This window comes from Bombina bombina, chromosome 1 (genome assembly GCF_027579735.1).
Source record: "Bombina bombina isolate aBomBom1 chromosome 1, aBomBom1.pri, whole genome shotgun sequence".
Lineage (NCBI taxonomy): Eukaryota > Metazoa > Chordata > Amphibia > Anura > Bombinatoridae > Bombina > Bombina bombina.
Window position 1 is genome coordinate 1,456,329,600 of NC_069499.1, and position 25,585 is coordinate 1,456,355,184.

The 25,585-nt window shown below is 39.1% G+C and overlaps 1 protein-coding gene across 1 annotated transcript in view; it reads left to right on the top strand.

The window, feature by feature from the left end:
• Positions 1-25,585, top strand: part of TK1 (thymidine kinase 1) — a 54,319-nt gene that overhangs the window by 12,406 nt on the left and 16,328 nt on the right. Inside the window, exons 4-6 of the mRNA XM_053706133.1 lie at positions 9,882-9,975; positions 14,055-14,144; positions 14,231-14,350. Coding sequence (XP_053562108.1) covers positions 9,882-9,975; positions 14,055-14,144; positions 14,231-14,350 — 304 coding nt within the window. The remainder of the gene's footprint in view (positions 1-9,881; positions 9,976-14,054; positions 14,145-14,230; positions 14,351-25,585) is intronic.

Genomic DNA, 25,585 nt, shown 5'->3' on the forward strand with positions numbered 1-25,585 from the left:
ATATGCTAAAATAATTTTAAAAAAACAAACAAACTTTTTTTAGTACTGGCAGACTTTCTGCCAGTACTTAAGATGGCGGGGACAATTGTGGGGGAGGGAAGGGAGCTGTTTGGGAGGGATCAGGGGGTCTGATGTGGGGAGGCTGATCTCTACACTAAAACTAAAATTAACCCTGCAAGTTCCCTACAAACTACCTAATTAACCCCTTCACTGCTAGCCATAATACACGTGTGATGCGTAGCAGCATTTAGCGGCCTAATTACCAGAAAGCAACGCCAGTCATATGTCTGCTATTTCTGAACAAAGGGGATCCCAGAGAAGCATTTACAACCATTTGTGCCATAATTGCACAAGCTGTTAGTAAATGATTTCAGTGAGAAACGTAAAATTGTGAAAATTAACTTTTTTTTTTTTAATTTGATCGCATTTGGCGGTGAAATGGTGGCATGAAATATACCAAAATGGGCCTAGATCAATACTTGGGGTTGTCTACTACACTAAAGCTAAATTACCCCAAAAAGCTTCCTACATGCTCCCTAATTAACCTTTTAACTGCTTGGCATAATACACGTGTGGTGCAGTGGCATTTAGCGGCCTTCTAATTATCAAAAAGCAACGCCAAAGCCATATATGTCTATTTCTGAACAAAGGGGATCCCAGAGAAAAATTTACAACCATTTATGCCATAATTGCACAAGCTGTTTGTAAATAATTTCAGTGAGAAACAGAAAGTTTGTGTGAAAAAGTGAATGATTTTTTGTATTTGATCGCATTTGGCGGTGAAATGGTGGCATGAAATATACCAAAATTGGCCTAGATCAATACTTTGGGATGTCTACTAAAAAAAATATATACATGTCAATGGATATTCAGGGATTCCTGAAAGATATTAGTGTTCTAATGTAACTAGCGCTAATTTTGAAAAAAAATGGTTTGGAAATGGCAAAGTTCTACTTGTATTTATGGCCCTATAACTTGCAAAGAACATGTAAACATTGGGTATTTGTAAACTCAGGACAAAATTTAGAAACTTTTTAGTATGGGTGTTTTTTTTGGGGGTTGTAGATATGTTACAGATTTTGGGGGTCAAAGTTAGAAAGGTGTCGTTTTTTTTTTTTTTGTTTTTTTTTTTTTTCTTTCTATTTTTTCTCATATTTCATAATTTATTTTTTATATAGTAAAATTATACGATGATGAAAATAATGGTATCTTTAGAAAGTCCATTTAATGGCGTGAAAAACGGTATATAATGTGTGGGTACAGTAAATGAGTAAGAGGGAAAATTACAGCTAAACACAAACACCGCAAAAATGTTAATAGCCTTGGTCCTAAACGGACAGAAAATGGAAAAGTGCTGTGGTCATTAAGGGGTTAAATCCTGGCATGGTTTTTGCTTCTTGATGAATGTAGGTGTGCTCGGGCATCTGTTTCCAGAACAGACGTGTTTCATCAACGTTGAATATTTGTTCAGGTAAATACCCTCCCTCTTGTATTAATTCATCCAAAATGTCTCTGAACTTTGCAGTGGCTTCTGAATCTGCACTTGCTGCTTCTCCTGAAACCTGCACATTATGCCAACAATTTTCTTCTACAACTTCTAAACCACCCAGTGCTTGCCTGGAAATTCTTTGTAATCCTCACCAGCTTTCTCCTTAAAGTCTCACTTTTAGCCTTCATCTGAATTGTTAGTTTCTTCTACTAGATACGAATCCACTGATTCATCCTTACTTGTGGGATATTATCCTCCCTTGACTCTACCCCCCAGTCAGTCTCTTTGCCTATACTAGTAATAGGAAGAGGTAAAGTGAAAGGTTTTGCAATGATAGTTTTTATTTTCTTCAAGCAAGACTTTTTTTATTATTTTAAATGGTACCGGTGAGTACTATTTTTACTCAGGCAGTAGATGAAAGAAGATTTCTGCCTGGAGGTTTATGATCTTAGCAGTTGTCACTAAGAACCAGATGAGTTCCTACAGAATGGCTGAGGAGTACTAGAGAAGCTTCAGTGGGGGAACGTTTTTCATGCTACAAGCATTGAGGTATGTTCAGTAGTTTATTACTGGAGACCTGTGTGTGAATGTTTTTGGGCTAAATGCAGCAAAGGATGGCAGCATGGTTACACTGGGGCAAAATAACGTTTTTATGGCAGAAACGTTTTTTTTATGTTCACTGTTACTGGGCATTATACTGGAAGTTTTCACAAGGCTTATACATTTATTTGGGTAGCAAGTACCCATATGGCTAGTTCCTATACCACTTCATAGCGTTTTTTTTTAGGCTGGGAGACATGGCATATGATGGGCGGGGCCTAATTTTCGCACCTCAGATGCGCAGTTGATTTTCACATGAAGGCAGCAAACTTCGGCTCCAGTTGGGCCCAAACTGAAGACATAGCCTAACTGAGTCATAGGGAGATTTTTCAGACCCCTGAGGGCAGGTAGGCGCCACAGCAGAGTTGTGGCGAGGTGCAGAGGGTTGTTAATTTAATTTTTTTGGAATAACGTTTTGCTTATAGAGGGTTGATTTGTCCCTTACTTGTGGTGCAATCTTAGGCTACAATATAAGAAAGATATATGCAAAAATTGTGAGCGTTTTAGCATTTTAAACCAGATTTGGAAAAATTGTGCGCTTTTTTTACTTCTTAAAGGCGCAGTGCCGTTTTTCAAAATTTATTGTTTTTTCAATAAAGTGTTCAAGACTTTTTGTGGTTATTACTAGCCTGTTCAACATGTCTGACATCGAGGAAAGTCAATGCTCTGTGTTTAGAAGCCATTGTGGAACCCTACTGAAAGGGCCTTACATTGCAAAGAGCATATTTTAAAGGGACAGTCTACACCAGAATTTATTGTTTTAAAAGATAGATAATTCCTTTATTACCCATTTCCCAGTTTTGCATAACCAAAACAGTTATATTAATATACTTTTAACCTCTGTGATTATCTTGTATCTAAGCCTCTGCAAACTGCCCCTTTTTTTTCAGTTCTTTTGACAGACTTGCAGTCTAGCCAATCGGTGCCTGCTCCCAGATAACTTCTCGTGCAAGAGCACAGTGTTATCTATATGAAATACGAGAACTAACACCCTCTAGTGGTGAAAAACTGTTAAAATGCAATCTGAAAGAGGTGGGCTTCAAGGTCTAAGAAATTGGCATATGAACTTCCTAGGTTAAGCTTTCAACCAAGAGAACAAAGCAAAATTGGTGATAAAAGTAAATTGGAAAATTGTTTAAAATTACATGCTCTATCTGAATCATGAAAGTTTATTTTGGCCTAGACTGTCCCTTTAAGTGATAAAGATGATTCTCAGTCTGAAGAGAACCAGATTATGCCATCCAATTCTCCCCAAGTGACACAACCTCTAACGCCCACTCAAGCGACGCCAAGTACTTCTAGTGCGTCTAATTCTTTTACTCTGCAAGATATGGCTGCTGTTATGTCTACTGCCCTTACAGAGGTATTATCTAAACTGCCAGGTTTACAAGGTAAGAGCAGTAGGTCCGGTATTAAGGTAAATGCTGAGCCCTCTGATGCTTTATTGGCCATTTCCGATGTACCCTTACAGTGTTCTGATTTGGGGGTCGGGGAATTGCTGTCTGAGGGAGAGCTTTCAGATTCAGGATATGTATTACCTCAGACAGACTCGGACGTGATGTCCTTTAAATTTAAGCTTGAACACCTCCGCCTGTTACTCCGGGAGGTTTTAGCGAGACTGGATGATTGTGACCCTATTGTAATACCACCAGAGAAATTGTGTAAGATGGATAAATATCTAGAGGTACCTACTTACATTGATGTTTTTCCAGTCCCTAAAATAATTTCCGACATTGTTACTAAGGAATGGGATAGACCAGGTTCTCTCCCCCTCCTCCTTTTAAGAAAATGTTTCCCATATCTGACACCATTCGGGATTCCTGGCAGACGGCACCTAAAGTGGAGGGAGCTATTTCTACCCTAGCTAAGCGTACAACTATACCTATTGAGGTCAGTTGTGCTTTCGAAGATCCTATGGATAAAAAATTACAGGGTCTTTTTAAAGAAATTGTTTATTCATCAGGGTTTTCTTCTACAACCTATAGCGTGCATTGTTCCAGTTACTACTGCAGCAGCTTTTTGGTTCGAGGCTCTAGAGGAGTCTCTTAAGGTTGAGACCCCATTAGATGATATTTTTGATAGAATTAAGGCTCTCAAGCTAGCTAATTCCTTTATTGCTGATGCCACTTTTCAAATGGCTAAATTTAGCAGCGAAAAATGCAGGCTTTGCCATTTTAGCGCGTAGAGCGTTATGGCTTAAATCTTGGTCTGCTGATGTAGCATCAAAATCTAAGCTTTTAGCTATTCCTTTTAAAGGCAAGACCCTATTCGGGCCTGAACTGAAGGAAATAATTTCTGACATTACTGGAGGTAAAGGTCATGCCCTACCTCAGGATAAGACTGTTAAGATGAGGGCTAAACAAAATAATCTTTGTTCCTTTCGAAACTTTAAAGGTGGACCCTTCCGCCACAAAGCAGGAGGGTAGTTTTGCACAATCCAAGTCAGTCTGGAGACCTAACCAGGCCTGGAATAAAGGTAAACAAGTTAAGAAGCCTGCTGCTGCTACCAAGACAGCATGAGGGGGCAGACTTTCTCTCTTCGCTCAGGCTTGGGCAAGGGATGTTCAGGATCCCTGGGCATTAGAAATTGTGACCCAGGGGTATCGGCTAGAATTCAAGGATTTTCTCCCAAGAGGGAGATTTCATCTTTCACGTTTGTCTGTAGACCAGACAAAAAGAGGCGTTCTTACGCTGTGTAAAAGACCTCTATACCATGGGGGTAACTTGTCCAGTTCCAAATCTAGAACAGGGACAGGGGTTTTACTCAAATCTGTTTGTGGTTCCCAAAAAAGAGGGAACCTTCAGACCAATTTTAGATCTCAAATGCCTAAACAAATTTCTCAGAGTCCCATCGTTCAAGATGGAGACTATACGAACAATTTTACCAATGATCCAGGAGGGTCAATATTTGACCACCGTGGACCTAAAGGATGTGTATCTTCACATGCCTATCCACAAGGATCATCAGTTTCTAAGGTTCGCCTTTCTGGACGAACATTCTGGCGGTTCTCAGGCCGCGGGGCATAGCAGTGGCGCCCTATCTGGATGATATTTTGATCCAGCCGTCAATTTATCACCTGACCAAATGTCACACTGACATAGTGTTGGCATTTCTAAGAACTCACGGTTGGAAAGTGAATATAGAGAAGAGTTTACTAGTTCCACTAACAAGAAGTTCCATTCTTTGGAACTCAGAAGACATGAGAATTTTTCTGACGGAGGTCAGAAAGTCAAATATTCTAACTACTTGCCGAGCACTAAAGTCCATTCCTCGGCCATCAGTGGCGCAGTGTATGGAGGTCATTGGGTTAATGGTAGCGGCAATGGACATCGTTCTGTTTGCTCGCTTTCATCTCAGACCAATGCAGCTGTGCATGCTCAGACAGTGGAATGGGGATTGTGCGAATTTATCGCCTCCGATAAATCTTGACATAGAGACTCTTTTCTTTGGTGGTTGTCACAGGATCATCTGTCCCAGGGAATGTGTTTCCGCAGGCCAGCATGGGTCATAGTGACGACTGACGCCAGCCTCTTGGGCTGGGGTGCAATCTGGAATTCCCTAAAGGCTCAGGGTGTTTGGACTCAGGAGGAGTCCCTATTACCAATCAATATTCTGGAATTGAGAGCAATATTCAACGCGCTTCAGGCGTGGCCTCAGTTGGCCTTGGCCAAATTCATAAGATTCCAGTCACACTATCATGACTGTAGCATATATCAATCATCAAGGGGGAACAAAGTTCTCTAGCGATGATAGAGGTTTCAAAGATAATCCGATGGGCGGAGACTCACTCTTGTCCTCAATCGGCAATCTATATCTCGGGAGTAGAGAACTGGGAAGCGGATTTTCTAAGTTGTCAGACTTTTCATCCGTGGGAGCTCCATCCGGAGGTGTTTGCGTCATTGATTCATTAATGGGGTACACCGGAATTGGATCTGATGGCATCTCGTCAGAATGCCAAACTTCCTTGTTGCGGTTCCAGGTCAAAGGATCCCCAAGCTGTACTGATAGATGCTCTAGCAGTACCTTGGTCGTGCAAGAATCAAACGGGAGAGAGCTTCAGTAATCTTGATTGCGCCTGCGTGGCCACGCAGGACTTGGTATGCAGATCTAGTGGACATGTTATCTCTGCCACCGTGAAACTGCCATTGAGACAGGACCTTCTCATCCAAGGTCCGTTCCAACTTCCAAATCTAAATTCTCTGCAGCTGACTGCCTGGAGATTGAATGCTTGATTTTATCTAAGCGGAGATTCTGAGTCAGTCATTGATACTTTGATTCAGGCTCGAAAGCATGTCACTAGAAATATTTACCATAAGATATGGCGTAAGTATCATTCTTGGTGAGAATCCAAGGGCTACTCATGGAGTAGGGTTAGGATTCCTAGGATGTTGTCCTTTTCCAAACAAGGATTGGAGAAGGGATTATCAGCTAGTTCCTTAAAGGGACAAATTTCTGCTTTGTCAATTTTACTACACTAGCCAAGCGTCTGGAGGATGTCCCGGACGTTCAGTCTTTTTGTCAGGCTTTAATCCGAATCAAGCCTGTGTTTAAACCTATTGCTCCGCCATGGAGTTTGAATTTAGTTCTCAATGTTCTTCAAGGGGTTCCGTTTGAACCCATGCATTCCATGGATATTAAGCTTTTATCTTGAAAAGTTTTGTTCTAAGGTTGTTTCAAATAAGAATTTTAATCAGGAAATTGTTGTTCCTTCCTTATGTCCTAATCCTTCATTTAAGAAGGAACGTCTGTTACATAACTTGGACGTGGTTCGTGCCTTGAAATTTTACTTACAAGCGACCAAGGATTTCAGTCAAACATCTTCTCTTTTCATTGTTTATTCTGGAAAGCGTAGGGGTCAAAGCTACGGCTACCTCTTCCGCCTGGCATACGAGACTGCTGGACAGCAGCCTCCTGAAAAGATGACGGCTCATTCTACTAGAGCGATGGCTTCCACATGGGCTTTTAAAAACGATGCTTCTGTTGAACCGATTTTTAAGGCTGCAACTTGGTCCTCCCTTCATACTTTTTCCAAATTTTAAAAATTTGATACTTTTGCTTCTTTGGAGGCTATTTTTGGGAGAAAAGTTTTTTTCAAGCAGTGGTGCCTTCCGTTTAGGTATCTGTCTTGTCCCTCCCGTTCATCCGTGTCCTGTTGCTTTGGTATTATCCCACAAGTAAGGATGAATCCGTGGACTCGTCGTATCTAGTAGAAGAAAAGGAAATTTATGCTTACCTGATAAATTGATTTCTTCTACGATACGAGTCCATGGCCCTCCCTGTCATTTTAGACAGATTATGTTTTTGTTTTCAAACTTCAGTCACCTCTGCACCTTTTTTTTTTTAGTTTCTCCTTTTTCTTCCTATACCTTCGGTCGAATGACTGGGGGGTGGAGTCAAGGGAGGAGCTATATAGACAGCTTTGCTGTGGTGCTCTTTGCCACTTCCTGTTAGCAGGAGGATAATATACCACAAGTAAGGATGAATCCGTGGACTCGTCGTATCGTAGAAGAAATCAATTTATCAGGTAAGCATAAATTTTCTTTTTTCGTGAATGGGTCCTTGACTATTTTTTTGTTTTAATTGGTGCAGAACATTTTTACCGCTTCACGTATGTTTCTTGTCCTTAATGATTGTGCATGATATGAAACTCGTATTTCACAATCACGTTCATTTTTGTTACCTTCATCATACTGCTTTGACTTACGTTTTTATCTCTAAATCAAGAGCTTTCCTCTTCTTTGCCGCTACACGTTAATGGCCTTTTGGACTGCGACATGGTGAGACCTATGCAAAGGCTGCTGCTTAGACACTTGTCGTGCACATAAGCACCGCCTTGCCTTTGTGCACACAAGCACCGCCTTCAGTACAACACATGGTCGTAAGTGCGGATGGGCATAAGTCACATAGGTCGTAAGTTGACTAGTATCTGTATACCATTAAAATACATGTTTACCATCACTTTAACTATTTTCAAACGACCTGCACCTGTTGCATACCATGCTGCAGACACTGCCTATAAAGCAGCTCTCCTGGAAGTTTACACGGAACAGAGTTGTCAAGGTTTCAGCTCTACACCTCTCCCATTCGAAGGAACCATTTTTGGGACACTGGGTTAGCTTTCTAAGAGCAACTAGTGCCGTGGATAATTGCGCAGTCTTACAAGTGCAAAGTGGTTATCAACTTCCCCTAACGTTCAGAGGGTCCCCCAGTGAATTCATTCTCTGCTTACTAATATTACTGACTAAAGTGTGGCACAGACAGGAAGCTATAGGGCAAACAAACCACAATGTAACAAATATAGAGCTGCAGAGACTCCACCCGATCTGGAGAGGAGCAAGTGAAATGTGTTGATCAAACTGCCAATGGCAAGCCAGTCTGTGTGCCGGGGAAGAACACAGATTCCCATTAGGAGGAACAAGTTGACTTCTCATTCAGTATTCTTGATAGAAAATTTTGCAAGCTGGGGCGTTATAATATTGCAGAGTATTAAACTGCCCCAACCCAGCTACTTTATAACACTTATTTATAAATGTTAAGCTATCCAGAGCACAAATTAACATAACATCTGTGCAAATATTGGGGGGGGGGGGGGGGGGGGCGGGAATAGCTTCATTTTAGCTTAACGGGACATAAAGCAATTTTCTTTGTTTCAGAGGTTTTTTTTTTTTTAAAAAAAAAAAAAAAGCTTTCCAGTTACTTCATTCTCTTGGTATTGTTGAAAAGCAGGCTGGAAGATGTAGGAGCAGGCATGACTGGAGCAACATGGATTTTTTTAAAAAATAATGTACTACACCAGAAATGTGCATGGTACCTAACTATGTATCCCATCAACAAAGAATACTATGAGAACTAAGTAAATTTTGATAACCTATATTTTAAACCTTTTTTTATCTGAAAAAACTATTTTATTTCATGTACGATTTTAATATTCAGTAAAATCGGCTAAGTGATGACTATTTAAATAGGTCCTGGGGACAACACTCACTTGCTTCATTTATATATTTACAGTAACTACTTACAAGTGACCTTAAAGGGCCAATAAATACAGTAGAATTGCAAATAGAAAAATGCATAAGACAATGCAATAGTTCTTGCTTTGAATTTCAGATAAGTGTTAGATATATACTGACAAATTCAAAGTTGCTTCAATTTCCCTGCCCCTGTATCATGTGACGCAAAAAATGTGTGTATATATTCTACACATGCTCATTAGCAGTGTTAATTTTGACGGCAAATTTCAATTTAGTCTTTAGTTTTAGTCTTTTGACTAAAATGCCGTTTTAGTTGTATTTTAGTCATCTGAATTGTTTTAGTCGACTAAATCTTCAGTAGATATTAGTCGACTAAATCTTCAGTTGCTTTTAGTCGACTAAAATATAAGGGGTTTAGTTAAAGTGTAATGTATTATGTCAGCATTTCTCTATAATTTCCAAACTCATTATATACGCCAGGAGTAAACATAACACCTGTTATTATTTATTGTATTAAGGTTTAAACATGCAGTACAGACAGATTTAGAAACTTAATTTTGACAGCAAATTTTGATTTAGTTTTAGTCATAGTCTTTTGACTAAAATGCCATTTTAGTCATCAGAATTTCTTTAGTTTTATGCTCATTTTAGTTGACTAAATTAACACTGCTCATTTAGTTGCTGGATCCTCTACATATAACAAGATTGTGAGTATTTTGATAATATAAATAAATTAGGGTGTTAAATGGAAACTAATGTAAAAATTGGACTATCATGAATCTGATACAGCAAACCATTTTATACTTTTGGCATTTTTCAGGAGAACAATGGCAGCTGTGTCTACATGTAATCTCAAAGACATTATTCCTGATGCTATGGCCTGTTCTGTGATAGGAATAGATGAGGGACAGTTTGTAAGTATTCCTATTTCAAAGTAAAACGGATAGTGTAGTCAAAATTAACACAATATTTTAATCAAGAATGTGTGCATATCTAAAAAGTGACATTGACACTTATTACATTTTACAGCTAAAGGGGTTAAAATAAGTATATAATTCCCTGTTCTGATAGTGTTGATATCAACTCTGTGTGCCTACCTAATTTACACTCCCCACACAGCTTGTTCTTTGGCAACAGTCCCTAGTCAGTGACTAATGACATAGGGAAGTTTTTAGGAACTGTGGAAGAAAAAAGTGTGTGCTGGTCCCTGGCCTCCCAGCTCCGCAGACATTATTTAAACTTGCTACACAGGTTATCTAAATAATAAATTGTGTGCTGCAGACATCTGGCAGCTGCAATTTACACTAACTGCTCCGTGAACTTAACCTTAAAAGCTCTGCACATAAGTTCACAGAGCAGTGAGTGTAAATTGCAGCTGCCAATATCTCTGCGGCAGATGATTTACTATTTTAGATAACCCGTGCAGCAAGTTTAAATGTCTGCAAAGTTAGGGGGGCTGTCTAAATTAGCTCCCTTGTCAACATTTGCGACCTCAATATGCACATTACGTAATCACACTCCACATGTTTCAAAAGAATGTTTGGAATATGACTACTTAATTAAAAGCATGCACATTTTAAGGTAGAAATTTCTTCTTAAAGCGGCCATGGACATGCGCTCGACATGCGCTCACTGTCGTTTCTCATACAATTACACATGTAATCAGACATAAAGCATCTCCCAGCTTGTTAAATGTAATGACAATTAAATAAAGTTTGTCTCCACCTGTATGTTTTTAATATGCACATTAAAGGGAAAGTAAACCTAGCAAATAATGTTGGATAATTCTGCACATAGTGCAGAATTATCTAACATTAGCTTGGCACCAGCTTTCTAAAGCAAAGGACTACAGAGATATTTTACTACGAAAATTGAATTTTACAGAACTCCGCTACTGGCTCTACTGAGCGGGTCTGTTTTTGTTTTTTTTGTGGGGGGTTTTCCCCCCTCATAAGTTTATCGCGGGCACACTGTCTAGTCACAGCCGGCCCGATCGCGCTATTAAACTAAATGTAGTTTGGTCTGGTAACCGGGAGCGAGCTACATTGAGTTTAATAGCGAGATCGGGCCGGCTGTGAATAGACAGTGAGCCCGCGCTGCGCATATTTGAAAAAAAAAAAAAATAGACCTGCTCAGAGCCGGGAGCGGCGTTCTGTAAAATTTAATTGTCATAGTACAATATCTCTGTAGTCCTTTGCTTTAGAAAGCTGGTGCTAAGCTAATGGTATATAATTATGCACTGTGCAGAATTACAGTAAACCTAGCAAATAAGGTTATATCCCTTTTTTAAGGTTACTCCTAAATTCATTAACTGTACACTACAGGAGCAGATTGAGCAGACAAAATAATGTAGTGTAGAGTAATCTTAATACACATTTAAAAAAAAAATGGACAGGGGGAGACGAGCTTTATTTAATTACATATTGACCATAAAGAAGTGGAGAGATTATTTTTTTATTACGTGTGTAATTGAATGAGAAATGAATACTAAAAATATATAGGGGGCGCCCTAGGTCAAATAGTTATGTGAGTCTACAGATCTAAGTGTGGTTATAAAATTATCAATTTAACAATCCAACAATGATAATAGATCAGAAGTGATGATTACAGTGAACAGATCAAATATGATTAAGGAAGTCCCATATATATATATATATATATATATATATATATATATATATATATCTATCTCTATATATCTATCTCTATATATCTATCTCTATATATCTATCTCTATATATCTATCTCTATATATCTATCTCTATATATCTATCTCTATATATCTATCTCTATATATCTATCTCTATATATATCTATCTCTATATATCTATCTCTATATATCTATCTCTATATATCTATCTCTATATATCTATCTCTATATATATCTATCTCTATATATATCTATCTCTATATATATCTATCTCTATATATCTCTATCTCTATATATCTCTATCTCTATATATCTCTATCTCTATATCTCTATCTCTATATCTCTATCTCTATATCTCTATCTCTATATCTCTATCTCTATATCTCTATCTCTATATCTCTATCTCTATATCTCTATCTCTATATCTCTATCTCTATATATATATATATATATATATCTCTAATCTCTATATATATATATATATATATATATATATATATATATATATATCTCTAATCTCTATATATATATATATATATATATCTCTAATCTCTATATATATATATATATATATATCTCTAATCTCTATATATATATATATATATATCTCTAATCTCTATATATATATATATATATCTCTCTATCTCTCTATCTCTCTTTATCTCTCTCTTTATCTCTCTCTTTATCTCTCTCTTTATCTCTCTCTCTATCTCTCTCTATCTATCTCTCTATCTCTCTCTATCTATCTCTCTATCTCTCTCTCTATCTCTCTCTATCTATCTCTCTATCTATCTATATCTATCTCTCTCTATCTCTCTCTATCTCTCTCTATCTCTCTCTATCTCTATCTCTCTCTATCTCTCTCTCTATCTCTATCTCTATCTCTATCTCTATCTCTATCTCTATCTCTATCTCTATCTCTATCTCTATCTCTATCTCTATCTCTATCTCTATCTCTATCTCTATCTCTATCTCTATCTCTATCTCTATCTCTATCTCTATCTCTATCTCTATCTCTATCTCTATCTCTATCTCTATCTCTATCTCTATCTCTATCTCTATCTCTATCTCTATCTCTATCTCTATCTCTATCTCTATCTCTATCTCTATCTCTATCTCTATCTCTATCTCTATCTCTATCTCTATTATCTCTATTATCTCTATTATCTCTATTATCTCTATTATCTCTATTATCTCTATTATCTCTATTATCTCTATTATCTCTATTATCTCTATTATCTCTATTATCTCTCTTATCTCTCTTATCTCTCTTATCTCTCTTATCTCTCTTATCTCTCTTATCTCTCTTATCTCTCTTATCTCTCTTATCTCTCTTATCTCTCTTATCTCTCTTATCTCTCTTATCTCTCTTATCTCTCTTATCTCTCTTATCTCTCTTATCTCTCTTATCTCTCTTATCTCTCTTATCTCTCTTATCTCTCTTATCTCTCTTATCTCTCTTATCTCTCTTATCTCTCTTATCTCTCTTATCTCTCTTATCTCTCTTATCTCTCTTATCTCTCTTATCTCTCTTATCTCTCTTATCTCTCTTATCTCTCTTATCTCTCTTATCTCTCTTATCTCTATTATCTCTATTATCTCTATTATCATCAGTAGTCTGTAGAAAATAGAAGATAACGGAAGCAACACATGGACTTGGGTGAAATTATACATTAAATGTTTCACTCACATTTGTTGGAACACCCCTCTATGGTGCAAATAGAGCAGGAGAGAATCAGTCATCCAGCAGACTGGCCTCCGGTATAGCTCCAACCACAGTGGATCAGGATACTGTGTCCCAAGGAATCTTTGCACTATATAGTGAGGTGCAGCCACTGGTTGACTGAGAAACACATTGCTGTTTTTGATTTGAGTTTAATAAACCAAGTTTGGAACATACCACCTGCTGTTATACTTTTTTTTTTTTTTTTTTTTTTTTTATATATTACCTGCACTGCACTATATGGTGCAAAGATTCCTTGGGACACAGTATCCTGTGGTTGGAGCTATACCGGAGGCCAGTCTGCTAGATGACTGTTTGATTCCAGCCTGCTCTATTTGAATGCGAAATGAGTGTAAATGTACACAAAGCTGAAATCGGCACTGTCAGAACTAAATGTTGCTGCTAAAAGAGTTAAAAATAAGTGGGTGTGTGTATATATGTATGTATGTATGTATATATGTATGTATGTATATATATATATATATATATATATATATATATATATATATATAATTTTAATTGATTAAAATATTGTATTTTAATTTTTTACTACACTGTACAGTAAACTTAAATGTTAGGATATTTTGTATTTAATGTTAGAATTTTTTTTCTTAATCTAGTTCCCTGACATTGTTGAATTCTGTGAAGACATGGCCAACAAAGGAAAGACTGTAATAGTAGCTGCTCTGGATGGGACTTTCCAAAGGCAGGTTGGTAGATGGTCACAAGAAAATGTTTACTCAACATTCTTATTAGTTTGAAATAACATGAGTTTTTCTTTTTCAATGGTTCTTAGGCATTTGGAGAGGTTTTGAATCTGGTACCACTTGCAGAGAGTGTTGTGAAGTTAAACTCTGTGTGCATGGAATGCTACCGAGAGGCAGCATACACCAAGAGACTAGGGGCTGAGAAAGAGGTACATTTTTATTTATTTTTTTGTTTCAATTTTTAATTTTATTTTTGTTACATGTTCTTGTAATGTTCATGAAGGGTGCCTCAAAGGTCAAAGAAAGACTTTGCGTCCACCAAGAGAGACATTGTCTGGAGAAATCCAAAGTAATCTGTTCCAAATGTAGATAATTCTTTGACCACTGAGGTAGCATAGACCATTAAAGGGGTCTCAAGTGAAGACAGGTGAAAACTGCAACTAAAGCATCGACCATAAAACCCGCCGCCTCCATGCACTGAGCTACTGATGGAAATGGAGCCCTTTGCAGGGAGATACACGCCCTCTGAATCTATTTTGCGAGGTTTCGTTAGGAACGGATGCATAAGGACTGAGCCTATTAATTCTTAAAAATGCTACCCTTATAACAGGATATAATGAGCTTTTGGGTACATTGATTCTCCAGTCATGGTCTTAAAGACAGAAGCTTGTGAGTATGAGCAATAGCTAGTAAATGGTAATGGGCTTGCACTAGTATGCCATCTAGATACGGTGCCACTGAAATGTCCTGAATTCTGATCACCGGCAAGATTGTACCCAACACCTTTGAAAATGTATTGAGCTGTAGCCAGGCTAAACAGGAGAGTGACAGATTGGCAGTGTTTGTCCAGATATGCAAACCTCAAGAACTGAAAGTGATCCCTGCTTATAGGGATGTGCAGATATGCAGCCTTGAGGTCAATGGTAGCAGTAAACTGACCCCTTTTGGATTAAGGGTAAAATTGTGTGGTTTGTTCCCGTTATAAAAGTGGGAACCCTGACAAACCTGTTTAGGGCAGTTAAAGGACCATTAAACTTGACATTTCAGATTTTACTTCGGTGGAGACGACTTCCGGATGGGTGGAGTCAGCAAGCACTCGCACACTGACTGTGGGCTCTGAACCTGAAAGAGCCGGGAAATCTACCCAAGACGCCTGGATCCCTTGGCTGCACTCTGCGGGTGGCAGTACGGGCAGCGGGCCGACGCGGTCCAACTACAGGCAGGGAAGTCCTCGTTTGCTGCTGGGCTCACAGCAGAGCCACATATCTTCGGCGCTGGAAATACATCTGACCTTAGCTGAGTAAGGCGGACCGGAAACAGGTCGCATCGCTGGCTAAGGACGAGTTGCGGGTACAGGAGGCTATGGTGGCTTGTTTAAAAGTATCCCACTTGTCGGAACACAGGAGTGTGGCTCCCTAAAGGTATCATGAAGTGGTGATCGCCTTCCCTGGGTTGCGGTGTATCAAGTTATCTGGCCTGGTTCCAGACTTACACACTGGAGTTCCGGAGCATCTGTTACACAGCCAGAGGACCACATATGCAAAAGCAAGGGACTGCTAGCGGTAAGAGTGCTACCCATACATATGGAGTTGGTAAGTAGCCTATACTCTTACTTTCATACTGCTCAAATGTAATTGTAAGTTAGGACAAAATTTCGTAAAGTGCCATACTGCCTGTTTAAAAGTACATGCTGCCTGCAGATTAAGCTTAAAACACTGAGGAATACATGAAGATTGCCCTTAATGGTTCTAAAATAAGAAACAATATGCTAGTTAGCATTTGAAGACCTCATTCTTGATTAGAGGTGCTGCGGGCTACAGGGGATGCAGACTGTCACTTTTCTATTTTAAGGTTTTGGGACTGGCCCTACTGAAGTTTATCTAAATTCACTGGGAAAAAGCTCATGGCATTTTGGCTCTAATTGGTACCATCAAAGTTAAAAGTTTAGAAAGATGCTTTGACTGGATCATAATTATCGTTTTTTCGTGCTAAATAAAGTGCTTCTCTAAGGGACTGGAGAAGCAAAACAAGTAACCTGTGATTATTCCCTTGCTGAGCAGAGGATAATGGTGGACTGTGTATGACTACCAGCTCATGTGGGGAAATATGCTTGAATAAAGCCTATGTAAAGAAGTAATCTGTTGAATATTGTTGGGTGCCAAGAATAAGGAATTACTTTTATTCTGTTAGTCAGGATAGGTTGGAATTGTTGGGATTACGCTGGTGTTATTAGGAGTATTATCCTGCTACAGTTTTTATTGGGAAAAAATCAGGTGCCTTAACAAAGTATAATTGAGTATTGTGGTAGGAGGGTGGATTGTTGGTATAAGTTGTTTTATGAAATGTAAGAAGTGCCCAATTAAATTGGTCTGTGATTATAAGTTAGAAATTGAGATGCATGTATTCTAGTGCACTACATATACTGTTGTAGTTATTGTCAGGAATAAGAGCAAAGAACAATATGGTCAATTTAGTTAAAGTACTTAATATCATGATCTTTAAATGCAGTAAATATTGTTAAAACAGTGACACTTAATCTAGGTGAAAACAGCAGCTATACAAAGTGGTAGTTTGGATAGTTGTGAATTAATTTGAAATAGATACTCCAGAAGAGGCTCTTGAAAATAAGCTTATCTATATTTTAGGATAAGGCCCTGGTTGATTACGTCTAAATAGTTGAGCGATCTGTGGATTAGTGCTGCCTTGCTTCTCCCCTATTTTTACTCTCTGGGTGAGTTTCTCGCTTTTGCTTCATCCTTTTTCTCCTTTTTGTTTCTTCTTCTCTTTTGGTTCTTTACTTCACTTTTTGCACTATTTGCACGAGTGACACTGTTTGGTTTATGAGCTTTGTGGTTCACTTACACTTTTTTTTTTTTTGTTGGTAATTTCACTTTCTTCTTCTGGATACTCTTTATGTGCGGGTGGCCTGTTCTTGACCCCTACGATATAGAGTATACGGATTTGACACTTTAGATCTTTTTCTATGCACGGATCTTTTGATAGAGAAATTTTTCTAATTGTTTTTTTGCATTTGGCTTAAGCCATCCTGCACTATTAGCCTACACGGGTGCATTTCACAATTTATTGCACGGAACGGGATGATCTCTGTTCCATATGGAAAAATTCGTCCTACACTCTAAGAATTCGCCAACAATGGCGCCTAAACACGAGAGAAAGGCTAAACAGGTCGATACTAGTATAGAAGCCACAAATGACCCTCCATCGAGTACTCTAGATAATACGAAGTTACTTCAACAGATTGCTGAATTATTCATGCCACAGTTTGAATCAATTAAACAGGATATTGCAAGTTTAAGCAATTCGCTACAAGAATAGCAGAGGTTGAAGCGAGGGTCTCGGACATAGAGGACCGTATTACTGTACAAGAGCAGTCTAGTGTAGCACAGAGCAGAAAGATCAATTTATTGCATTCCAGATTGGAGGAGCTAGAGGACAGGGCCCGCCGTAACAATCTGAGAATAGTGGGGCTTCCTGAAACAATAGAATACCAGGACCTGCTGTCCTTTGCCTCCTCTAAGCTGCTTCAAGTACTAGGGCTCACTGTAGAAGATCTCCCAGTGCAGATAGAGGGCTCACAGAGTTGGCCCAATTAGGAATAACCAGGAAGGCACTGGTAGGCCAAGACCGGTACTTAAAAAAAAATTTAAATTTCCAGGATAAAATAAATATTCTTAGGCACTATCGTAAAAATAATGGTTTAATGATTGCTCAGCACAAAATATTAATTTTTCAAGATTTCTCTGCAGAGACCCTATCTAAAAGGAGGGAGATGTCTCCATTTTGTTCAAGACTGATTAAGGCTAATTTTAATGCAGGATTAATATACCCTGCCAAAATTATTTTTGAAAAAGAAGGTTCCTCAATAACATTAAATAATCAAACAGGCTCAGGAATTTTGTGCTAGATATCTGTAAGATCCATAATTTCCAAAGTGGATTTGTAAGCAAGAAAGAAATGCTATGTTTATTTTATTGTGATGTTAGGACTATATTTGAGAATCAGCCGATCCCAGGGAAGGGGGGGGGGAAGAGATATTGTTTTTGCGTTTGGATATATGTCTGCATCAGTTTTCATTTTTGTTGTTTTTTTGACAGTTTTTTCTTTCTTTTAATGGACCAGAAAAGTTAGTGTGTTTCTTTTTTTTTTTTTTTTTTTTTTTTTTTCTGATGTAAATGGCGGATAAACTCAAAGTAATTTCGTGGAATGTCGGGGGTATAACTTCCCCAATTAAGAGGAAACTTATTATTAACGTATTGGGGAAACATAGGCCTGACATTGCATTTATCCAAGAGACCCACCCGAAATCTCACGAATTACTTAAACGGAAAACTAAATGGGTGGGAGAGGTATCCGCAACAATGTATGAGAAAAGGAAAAGAGGAGTGGCCATATTGTTCAATAAACAACTCTCCTATCAGATTATATCCCAGGTATTAGACATAGAAGGAAGATTTCAGATTTTGGAAATTTTGATTAATAAGTGTCATTTTATTTTGTGCAATGTATATGGTCCAAACTCCTTGGATAGAGGATTCTGGGAGAAATTGAGCCTGCAATTACTCCCTTTTTTTTTCAGGGAAGAATATTATATTGGCTGGAGATCTCAACATGACATCCACCCCTAGTTTAGATAGGTCAAACTCCATGCAAAGGTCTAGACATAACAGGGAAGCGAAGGTTTTACAGAATTTTGGTTACAAGCTCGCTCTTAAAGATGTATGGAGACTGCAACACCCTGACAGTAAAGAGTATACCTGCGAGTCAAAGTCATTTTAAATCTTTCTCACAAATAGATTGTTTCTTAATATCTAACAATATGTTCGGTTTAGAGATTAAAACAGATATAGGTGAGATTGTCATATCCGACCATGCAATTATCACTTTGGAAAATAATGCATTGCGCTCGCCAGGCGCATATAATTTACGTTTTTTTTTCCCCTCAATATTTAGCTAATAATTCTAAATTTAAGAACTGGTTACAAGCCAGTTGGAAAGAATTTTACCAGATTAATGCTGCATACGGCGATAAACCAGAAATTCTGTGGGAAATGGCGAAAGCAGTTTTGAGGGCCAAGATCAAAGCGTAATTATGCAAATGGAAGAAAAAAAAATAGGGAAGAACAATTGGCAAATCAAAAGCAAAAAGCTAGATTCAGAGGTCACTATAGATAATTTTGCCAAATGTTTTGCAGAATTGCCAAAGGTTGGTCGCAGAAGAATTTTATAGCTACAATTAAGATTGGGGACAGAAGAATCACCAATATTTCTGAGATAAGAAGTGAGTTTGTTAAATATTTTCAACAGGTTTATTCGGAAGGAGTAGTTAATTTAGAGAATAAAAAAGAATTCTGGAAAGGTATAGAGCTACCTAAAATAGATCCTCAGGACTTGAGCCGGTTGAATGAACCTATTTCAGATGCAATTAAACAGGCCAAGTCCAATAAGACACCAGGTCCGGATGTTCTCCCATCCGAGTTTAATAAACTCCTACACAATCAAATTCTGCCTACATTAGCGCTCCTTTTCAATGAGTATTACATAAAAAAACCAATTGCGATCAAGGTTCTTCTCAGCGTCGAATGTGGCGTTGATCTTAAAGGATAAAAATCCAGAAATGTTGTCTTCCTATAGGCCTGTATCTTTACTAAACCAAGATTATAAGCTTCTAACGGCCATCATCTCAAATAGGCTTAAGCATATCCTGGAGCCATTAATACATCCGGACCAGGCAGGCTTCATGGTTGGAAGAAACTCAGTGAAAAACCTTCGAAAAGCGATGTTGGTTACTGATCATTTTTGGAATAGATCAATTAAAAAAAAAGTAGCATCATAGTATCTATTTAGCCCTGCTTACGGTCGACGCCGAGAAGGCGTTCAACTGCATAGTTTGGGACCATTTGTTTAATGCGCTTAAAGGATTTGGTCTTATAGGAAATTTCTATGATTTTATAGGCTCACTATATCAGACCCCATTATCTGCTATTATTATTAATGGGGAGATATCTGAGAGTTTCACTCTCCAACGGGGTACACGCCAGGGTTGCCCTCTCTCCCCCCTACTGTTTAATTTATCTTTAGAGCCATTGGCAATACTATTAAGAAAGGAATTAATAAGAATCAAGATGGGGGATAAAAACTTTGTGACATCACTATTCGCAGATGATATCCTGCTTTATCTAACACTAAACAAGCTATACCCCAATTGTTAAAGATTATTGAAATATTTAGTTCAATTTCAGGGTATAAAATTAATTGGGGGAAAATCAGAACTGCTTTGGATTTACAAACCTAAGAACCACATCCTACATCCTTTTTAAAGAGGTACAAGAAATTAAGTATCTAGGTATCATATTAAGCAATAACCCTTCATTATGGTATGATCTAAACTTTCGGAAATGTATAGATTTGTTAGAACAGAAATTATTAGCTTGGCATAATCTTCCCATCTCTCTTTCTGCTCGTGTAATACTAATTAAAACAATTCTATTCCCAAAATTACTGTATTTATTACAGAATTTGCCTATTCTGATTAGGAAAAAGGATTTAAAATTTGTACAAATGTTATTTACTAGATTCATATGGCATGGGAAGAAAGCTAGGATATCATTGGCCAAATTATCCTTCTTAAAAGCACATGGTGGCTTGGCGTTGCCTAACCTTCAGTTTTATAATTATGTTGCACTTACCAAATTCGTATTAGATTGGATAACAGAAAAAGAACATGTCTCCTTTTTTGAATTAGAAACACAATTGGTAGCACCATTTTCACTCAAAGCATTGATACATATTCCAGCTGTGAGTTTACCAGTCAATGTGTCACATTTGTACACTTTAAAGTATATAATTCAGGCATGGCAGAAGCTCTGCTCTGAGATGCATATCAATTTTCGTAGATCCGAATTTCTTCCTTTAGTAGGAAACCCGACTTTCCTCCCGGGGATTACATATAAAGTTTTCTCCAACATTGGTGTGTCCGGTCCACGGCGTCATCCATAACTTGTGGGAATATTCTCTTCCCCAACAGGAAATGGCAAAGAGCACAGCAAAAGCTGTCCATATAGTCCCTCCTAGTCTCCGCCCACCCCAGTCATTCTCTTTGCCGTTGCACAGGCAACATCTCCACGGAGATGGTGAAGAGTATGTGGTGATTAGTTGTAGTTTTTTATTCTACTATCAAGAGTTTGTTATTTTAAAATAGTGCTGGTATGTACTATTTACTCTGAAACAGAAAAAGATGAAGAGTTCTGTTTGTGAGAGGAATATGATTTTAGCAGCAGTAACTAAAATAGTTTGCTGTTTCCACATAGGACTGTTGAGATGAAATAACTTCAGTTGGGGGAAACAGTTAGCAGACTTTTCTGCTTAAGGTATGACTAGCCATTTTTCTAACAAGACTGTGTAATGCTGGAGGCTGTCATTTCCCCTCATGGGGACCGGTAAGCCATCTTCTTAGTCTAAAACAAACAGAATAAAGGGCTTAATGTGGGCTATAAAACTGGTAGACATTTTTATGGGCAAGATCGATTGCTTTATTTGGGCTTTTTATAAAGATTGATTGATATTCACACTTATAAAATTTGGGGAACGTTTTTTTAACGTCAGGCACTGGTTTAGAAACCTTTTCAGTCAGGAAGGGCCTTCCCTGTAGTAGGCTGAGCCTCATTTTCGTGCCATTACTGCGCAGTTTCTTTTGAGAGCAGGACATGCAGCTGCATGTGTGTGGGTCTGAAAGTATTTGAAAAGGTTCCTAGAAGGCTTCATTTGGTATCGTATACCCCCTGGGTTTCGTAAAGTCGCAGCAAAGGCTGCAGCTGGGACTGTAGAGGGGTTAAAACTTCATTTTAAGGGTTAAAGGTCTCACATTTGGGGTGCAATGCTTTGAATGCTTTAAGACAATGTGGTGAAAATTTGGTTAATTTTGAACAATTCCTTCATAGTTTTTCACATTCAGTAATAAAGTGTGCACTGTTTAAAATTTAAAGAGACAGTAACGGTTTTGTTTAAAAACGTTTTTTGTACTTTATTGACAAGTTTAAGCCTGTTTAGCATGTCTGTGCCTTCAGATAAGCTATGTTCTGTATGTATGGAAGCCAATGTGTCTCCCCCTTCAAAATTGTGTGATAATTGTGCCATAGCGTCCAAACAAAGTAAGGACAGTACTGCCACAGATAATAAAGTTGCCCAAGATGATTCATCAGATGAAGGGAGTAGACATAGTTCTACATCATCTCCTTCTGTGTCTACACCAGTTTTGCCCACGCAGTACTTCTAGCGCGCCAATGCTTATTACTATGCAACAATTGACGGCAGTAATGGATAACTCCATAGCAAATATTTTATCCAAAATGCCTGCATATCAGAGAAAGCGTGATTGCTCTGTTTTAAACACTGTAGAGCAGGAGGGCGCTGATAATTGCTCTGTCATACCCTCACACCAATCTGAAGGGGGGCCGTGAGGGAGGTTTTGTCAGATGGGGAAATTTCAGATTCAGGTAGAATTTCTCAACAGGCAGAACCTGATGTTGTGACATTTAAATTTAAATTAGAGCATCTCCGCGCACTGCTTAAGGAGGTGTTATCTACTCTGGATGATTGTGACAACCTGGTCATTCCAGAAAAATTGTGCAAGATGGACAAGTTCCTAGAGGTTCCGGTGCACCCCGACGCTTTTCCTATACCCAAGCGGGTGGCGGACATAGTGAATAAGGAGTGGGAGAAGCCCGGCATACCTTTTTGTTCCCCCTCCTATATTTAAGAAATTATTTCCTATGGTCGACCCCAGAAAGGACTTATGGCAGACAGTCCCTAAGGTCGAGGGGGCAGTTTTTACACTAGACAAGCGCATTACTATTCCTATCGAGGATAATTGTGCTTTCAAAGATCCTATGGATAAAAAATTGGAGGGTTTGCTTAAAAAGATTTTTTTGTACAGCAAGGTTACCTCCTGCAACCTATTTCGTGCATTATTCCTGTCACTACAGCAGCGTGGTTCTGGTTCGAAGAACTAGAAAAGTAGCTCAGTAGAGAGACTCCGTATGAGGAGGTTATGGACAGGGCTCATGCACTTAAGTTAGCTTATTCCTTTATTTAGATGCCGCTTTGCAGTTAGCTAGATTAGCGGCGAAAAATTCTGGGTTTGCAATTGTGGCGCGCAGAGCGCTCTGGCTAAAGTCTTGGTCAGCGGATGTATCTTCCAAGACAAAATTGCTTAATATCCCTTTCAAGGGTAAAACTCTTTTTGGGCCAGAATTGAAAGAGATTATCTCAGACATCACTGGGGGTAAGGGCCACGCCCTACCACAAGATAGCCCTTTCAAAGCCAAGAATAAGTCTAATTTTCGTTCCTTTCGCAATTTCAGGAACGGACCGGCCTCCAACTCTGCAACCTCTAGACAAGAGGGTAATGCTTCGCAAACCAAACCAGCTTGGAAACCGATGCAAGGCTGGAACAAGGGTAAGCAGGCCAAGAAACTTGCTGCTAACAAGACAGCATGAAGGAGTAGCCCCCGATCCGGGACCGGATCTAGTAGGGGGCAGACTCTCTCTCTTCGCTCAGGCTTGGGCAAGAGATGTTCAGGATCCCTGGGCACTAGAAATAGTTTCTCAGGATTATCTTCTGGATTTCAAGGAACTACCCCCACGGGGAAGGTTCCACATGTCTCACTTATCCTCAAACCAAATAAAGAGACAGGCATTCTTACATTGTGTAGAAGACCTGTTAAAAATGGGAGTGATACACCCAGTTCCAACCGTGGAACAAGGAATGAGATTTTACTCAAATCTGTTTGTGGTTCCCAAAAAAGAGGGAACTTTCAGACCAATTCTGGATTTATAGTTCCTAAACAAATTTCTCAGAGTGCCATTGTTCAAAATAGAAACCATTCGAACGATTTTACCTACAATCCAGGAGGGTCAATTTATGACTACCGTGGATCTAAAGGATGCGTATCTACATATTCCTATCCACAAAGATCATCTTCAGTTCCTAAGGTTCGCCTTTCTGGACAAACATTACCAGTTTGTGGCTCTCCCATTCGGGCTAGCCACTGCTCCAAGGATTTTCACAAAGGTACTCGGGTCCCTTCTAGTGGTTCTAAGACCAAGGGGCATTGCAGTGGCACCTTACTTGGACGACATTCTGATACAAGCGTCTCTTTCAAAGGCAAAGGCTCACACAGACATCGTTCTGGCCTTTCTCAGATCTCACGGATGGAAAGTGAACATAGAAAAAAGTTTCCTGTCTCCGTCGACAAGAGTTCCTTTCTTGGGGACAATAATAGATTCTTTAGAAATGAAGATTTTCCTGACAAATGTCAGAAAGTCGAAGCTTCTTAACGCTTGTCAAGTTCTTCACTCTGTTCCACGACCTTCCATAGCTCAGTGCATGGAAGTAGTAGGGTTGATGGTTGCAGCAATGGACATAGTTCCTTTTGCGCGAATTCATCTAAGACCATTACAACTGTGCATGCTGAAACAGTGGAATGGGGACTATACAGACTTGTCTCCAGTGATTCAAGTAGATCAGAAGACCAGAGACTCACTCCGTTGGTGGCTAACCCAGGATCACCTGTCCCAGGGAATGAGCTTCCGCAGACCAGAGTGGGTCATCGTTACGACCGACGCCAGTCTAGTGGGCTGGGGCGCGGTCTGGGACTCCCTGAAAGCTCAGGGGCTATGGTCTCGGGAAGAGTCTCTTCTCCCGATAAACATTCTGGAACTGAGAGCGATATTCAATACTCTCAGGGCTTGGCCTAAACTAGCAAGGGCCAGATTCATAAGATTCCAATCAAACATGACGACTGTTGCTTACATCTCTCATCGCCAGGGAACTCCTTGTTCCCCCTTGATGATTGAAGTGACCAAAATCCTAAAATGGGCGGAGGATCACTCCTGCCACCTATCTGCGATCCACATCCCAGGAGTGGAAAACTGGGAGGCGGATTATCTGAGTCGTCAGACATTCCATCCGGGGGAGTGGGAGCTCCACCCGGAGATATTTGCCCAGTTGACTCAATTATGGGGCATTCCAGACATGGATCTGATGGCGTCTCGTCAGAACTTCAAGGTTCCTTGCTACGGGTTCAGATCCAGGGATCCCAAGGTGACTCTAGTGGATGCATTAGTAGCGCCTTGGACCTTCAACCTAGCTTATGTGTTTCCACCGTTTCCTCTCATTCCCAGGCTGGTAGCCCAGGATCAAGCAGGAGAGGGCCTCTGATCTTGATAGCTCCTGCGTGGCCACGCAGGACTTGGTATGCAGACCTGGTGAATATGTCATCGGCTCCACCATGGAAGCTACCTTTTGAGACAGGATCTTCTAGTACAAGGTCCATTCGAACATCCAAATCTAGTTTCCCTCCAGCTGACGGCTTGGAAATTGAACGCTTGATTTTATCTAAGCGTGGGTTTTCGGATTCTGTAAT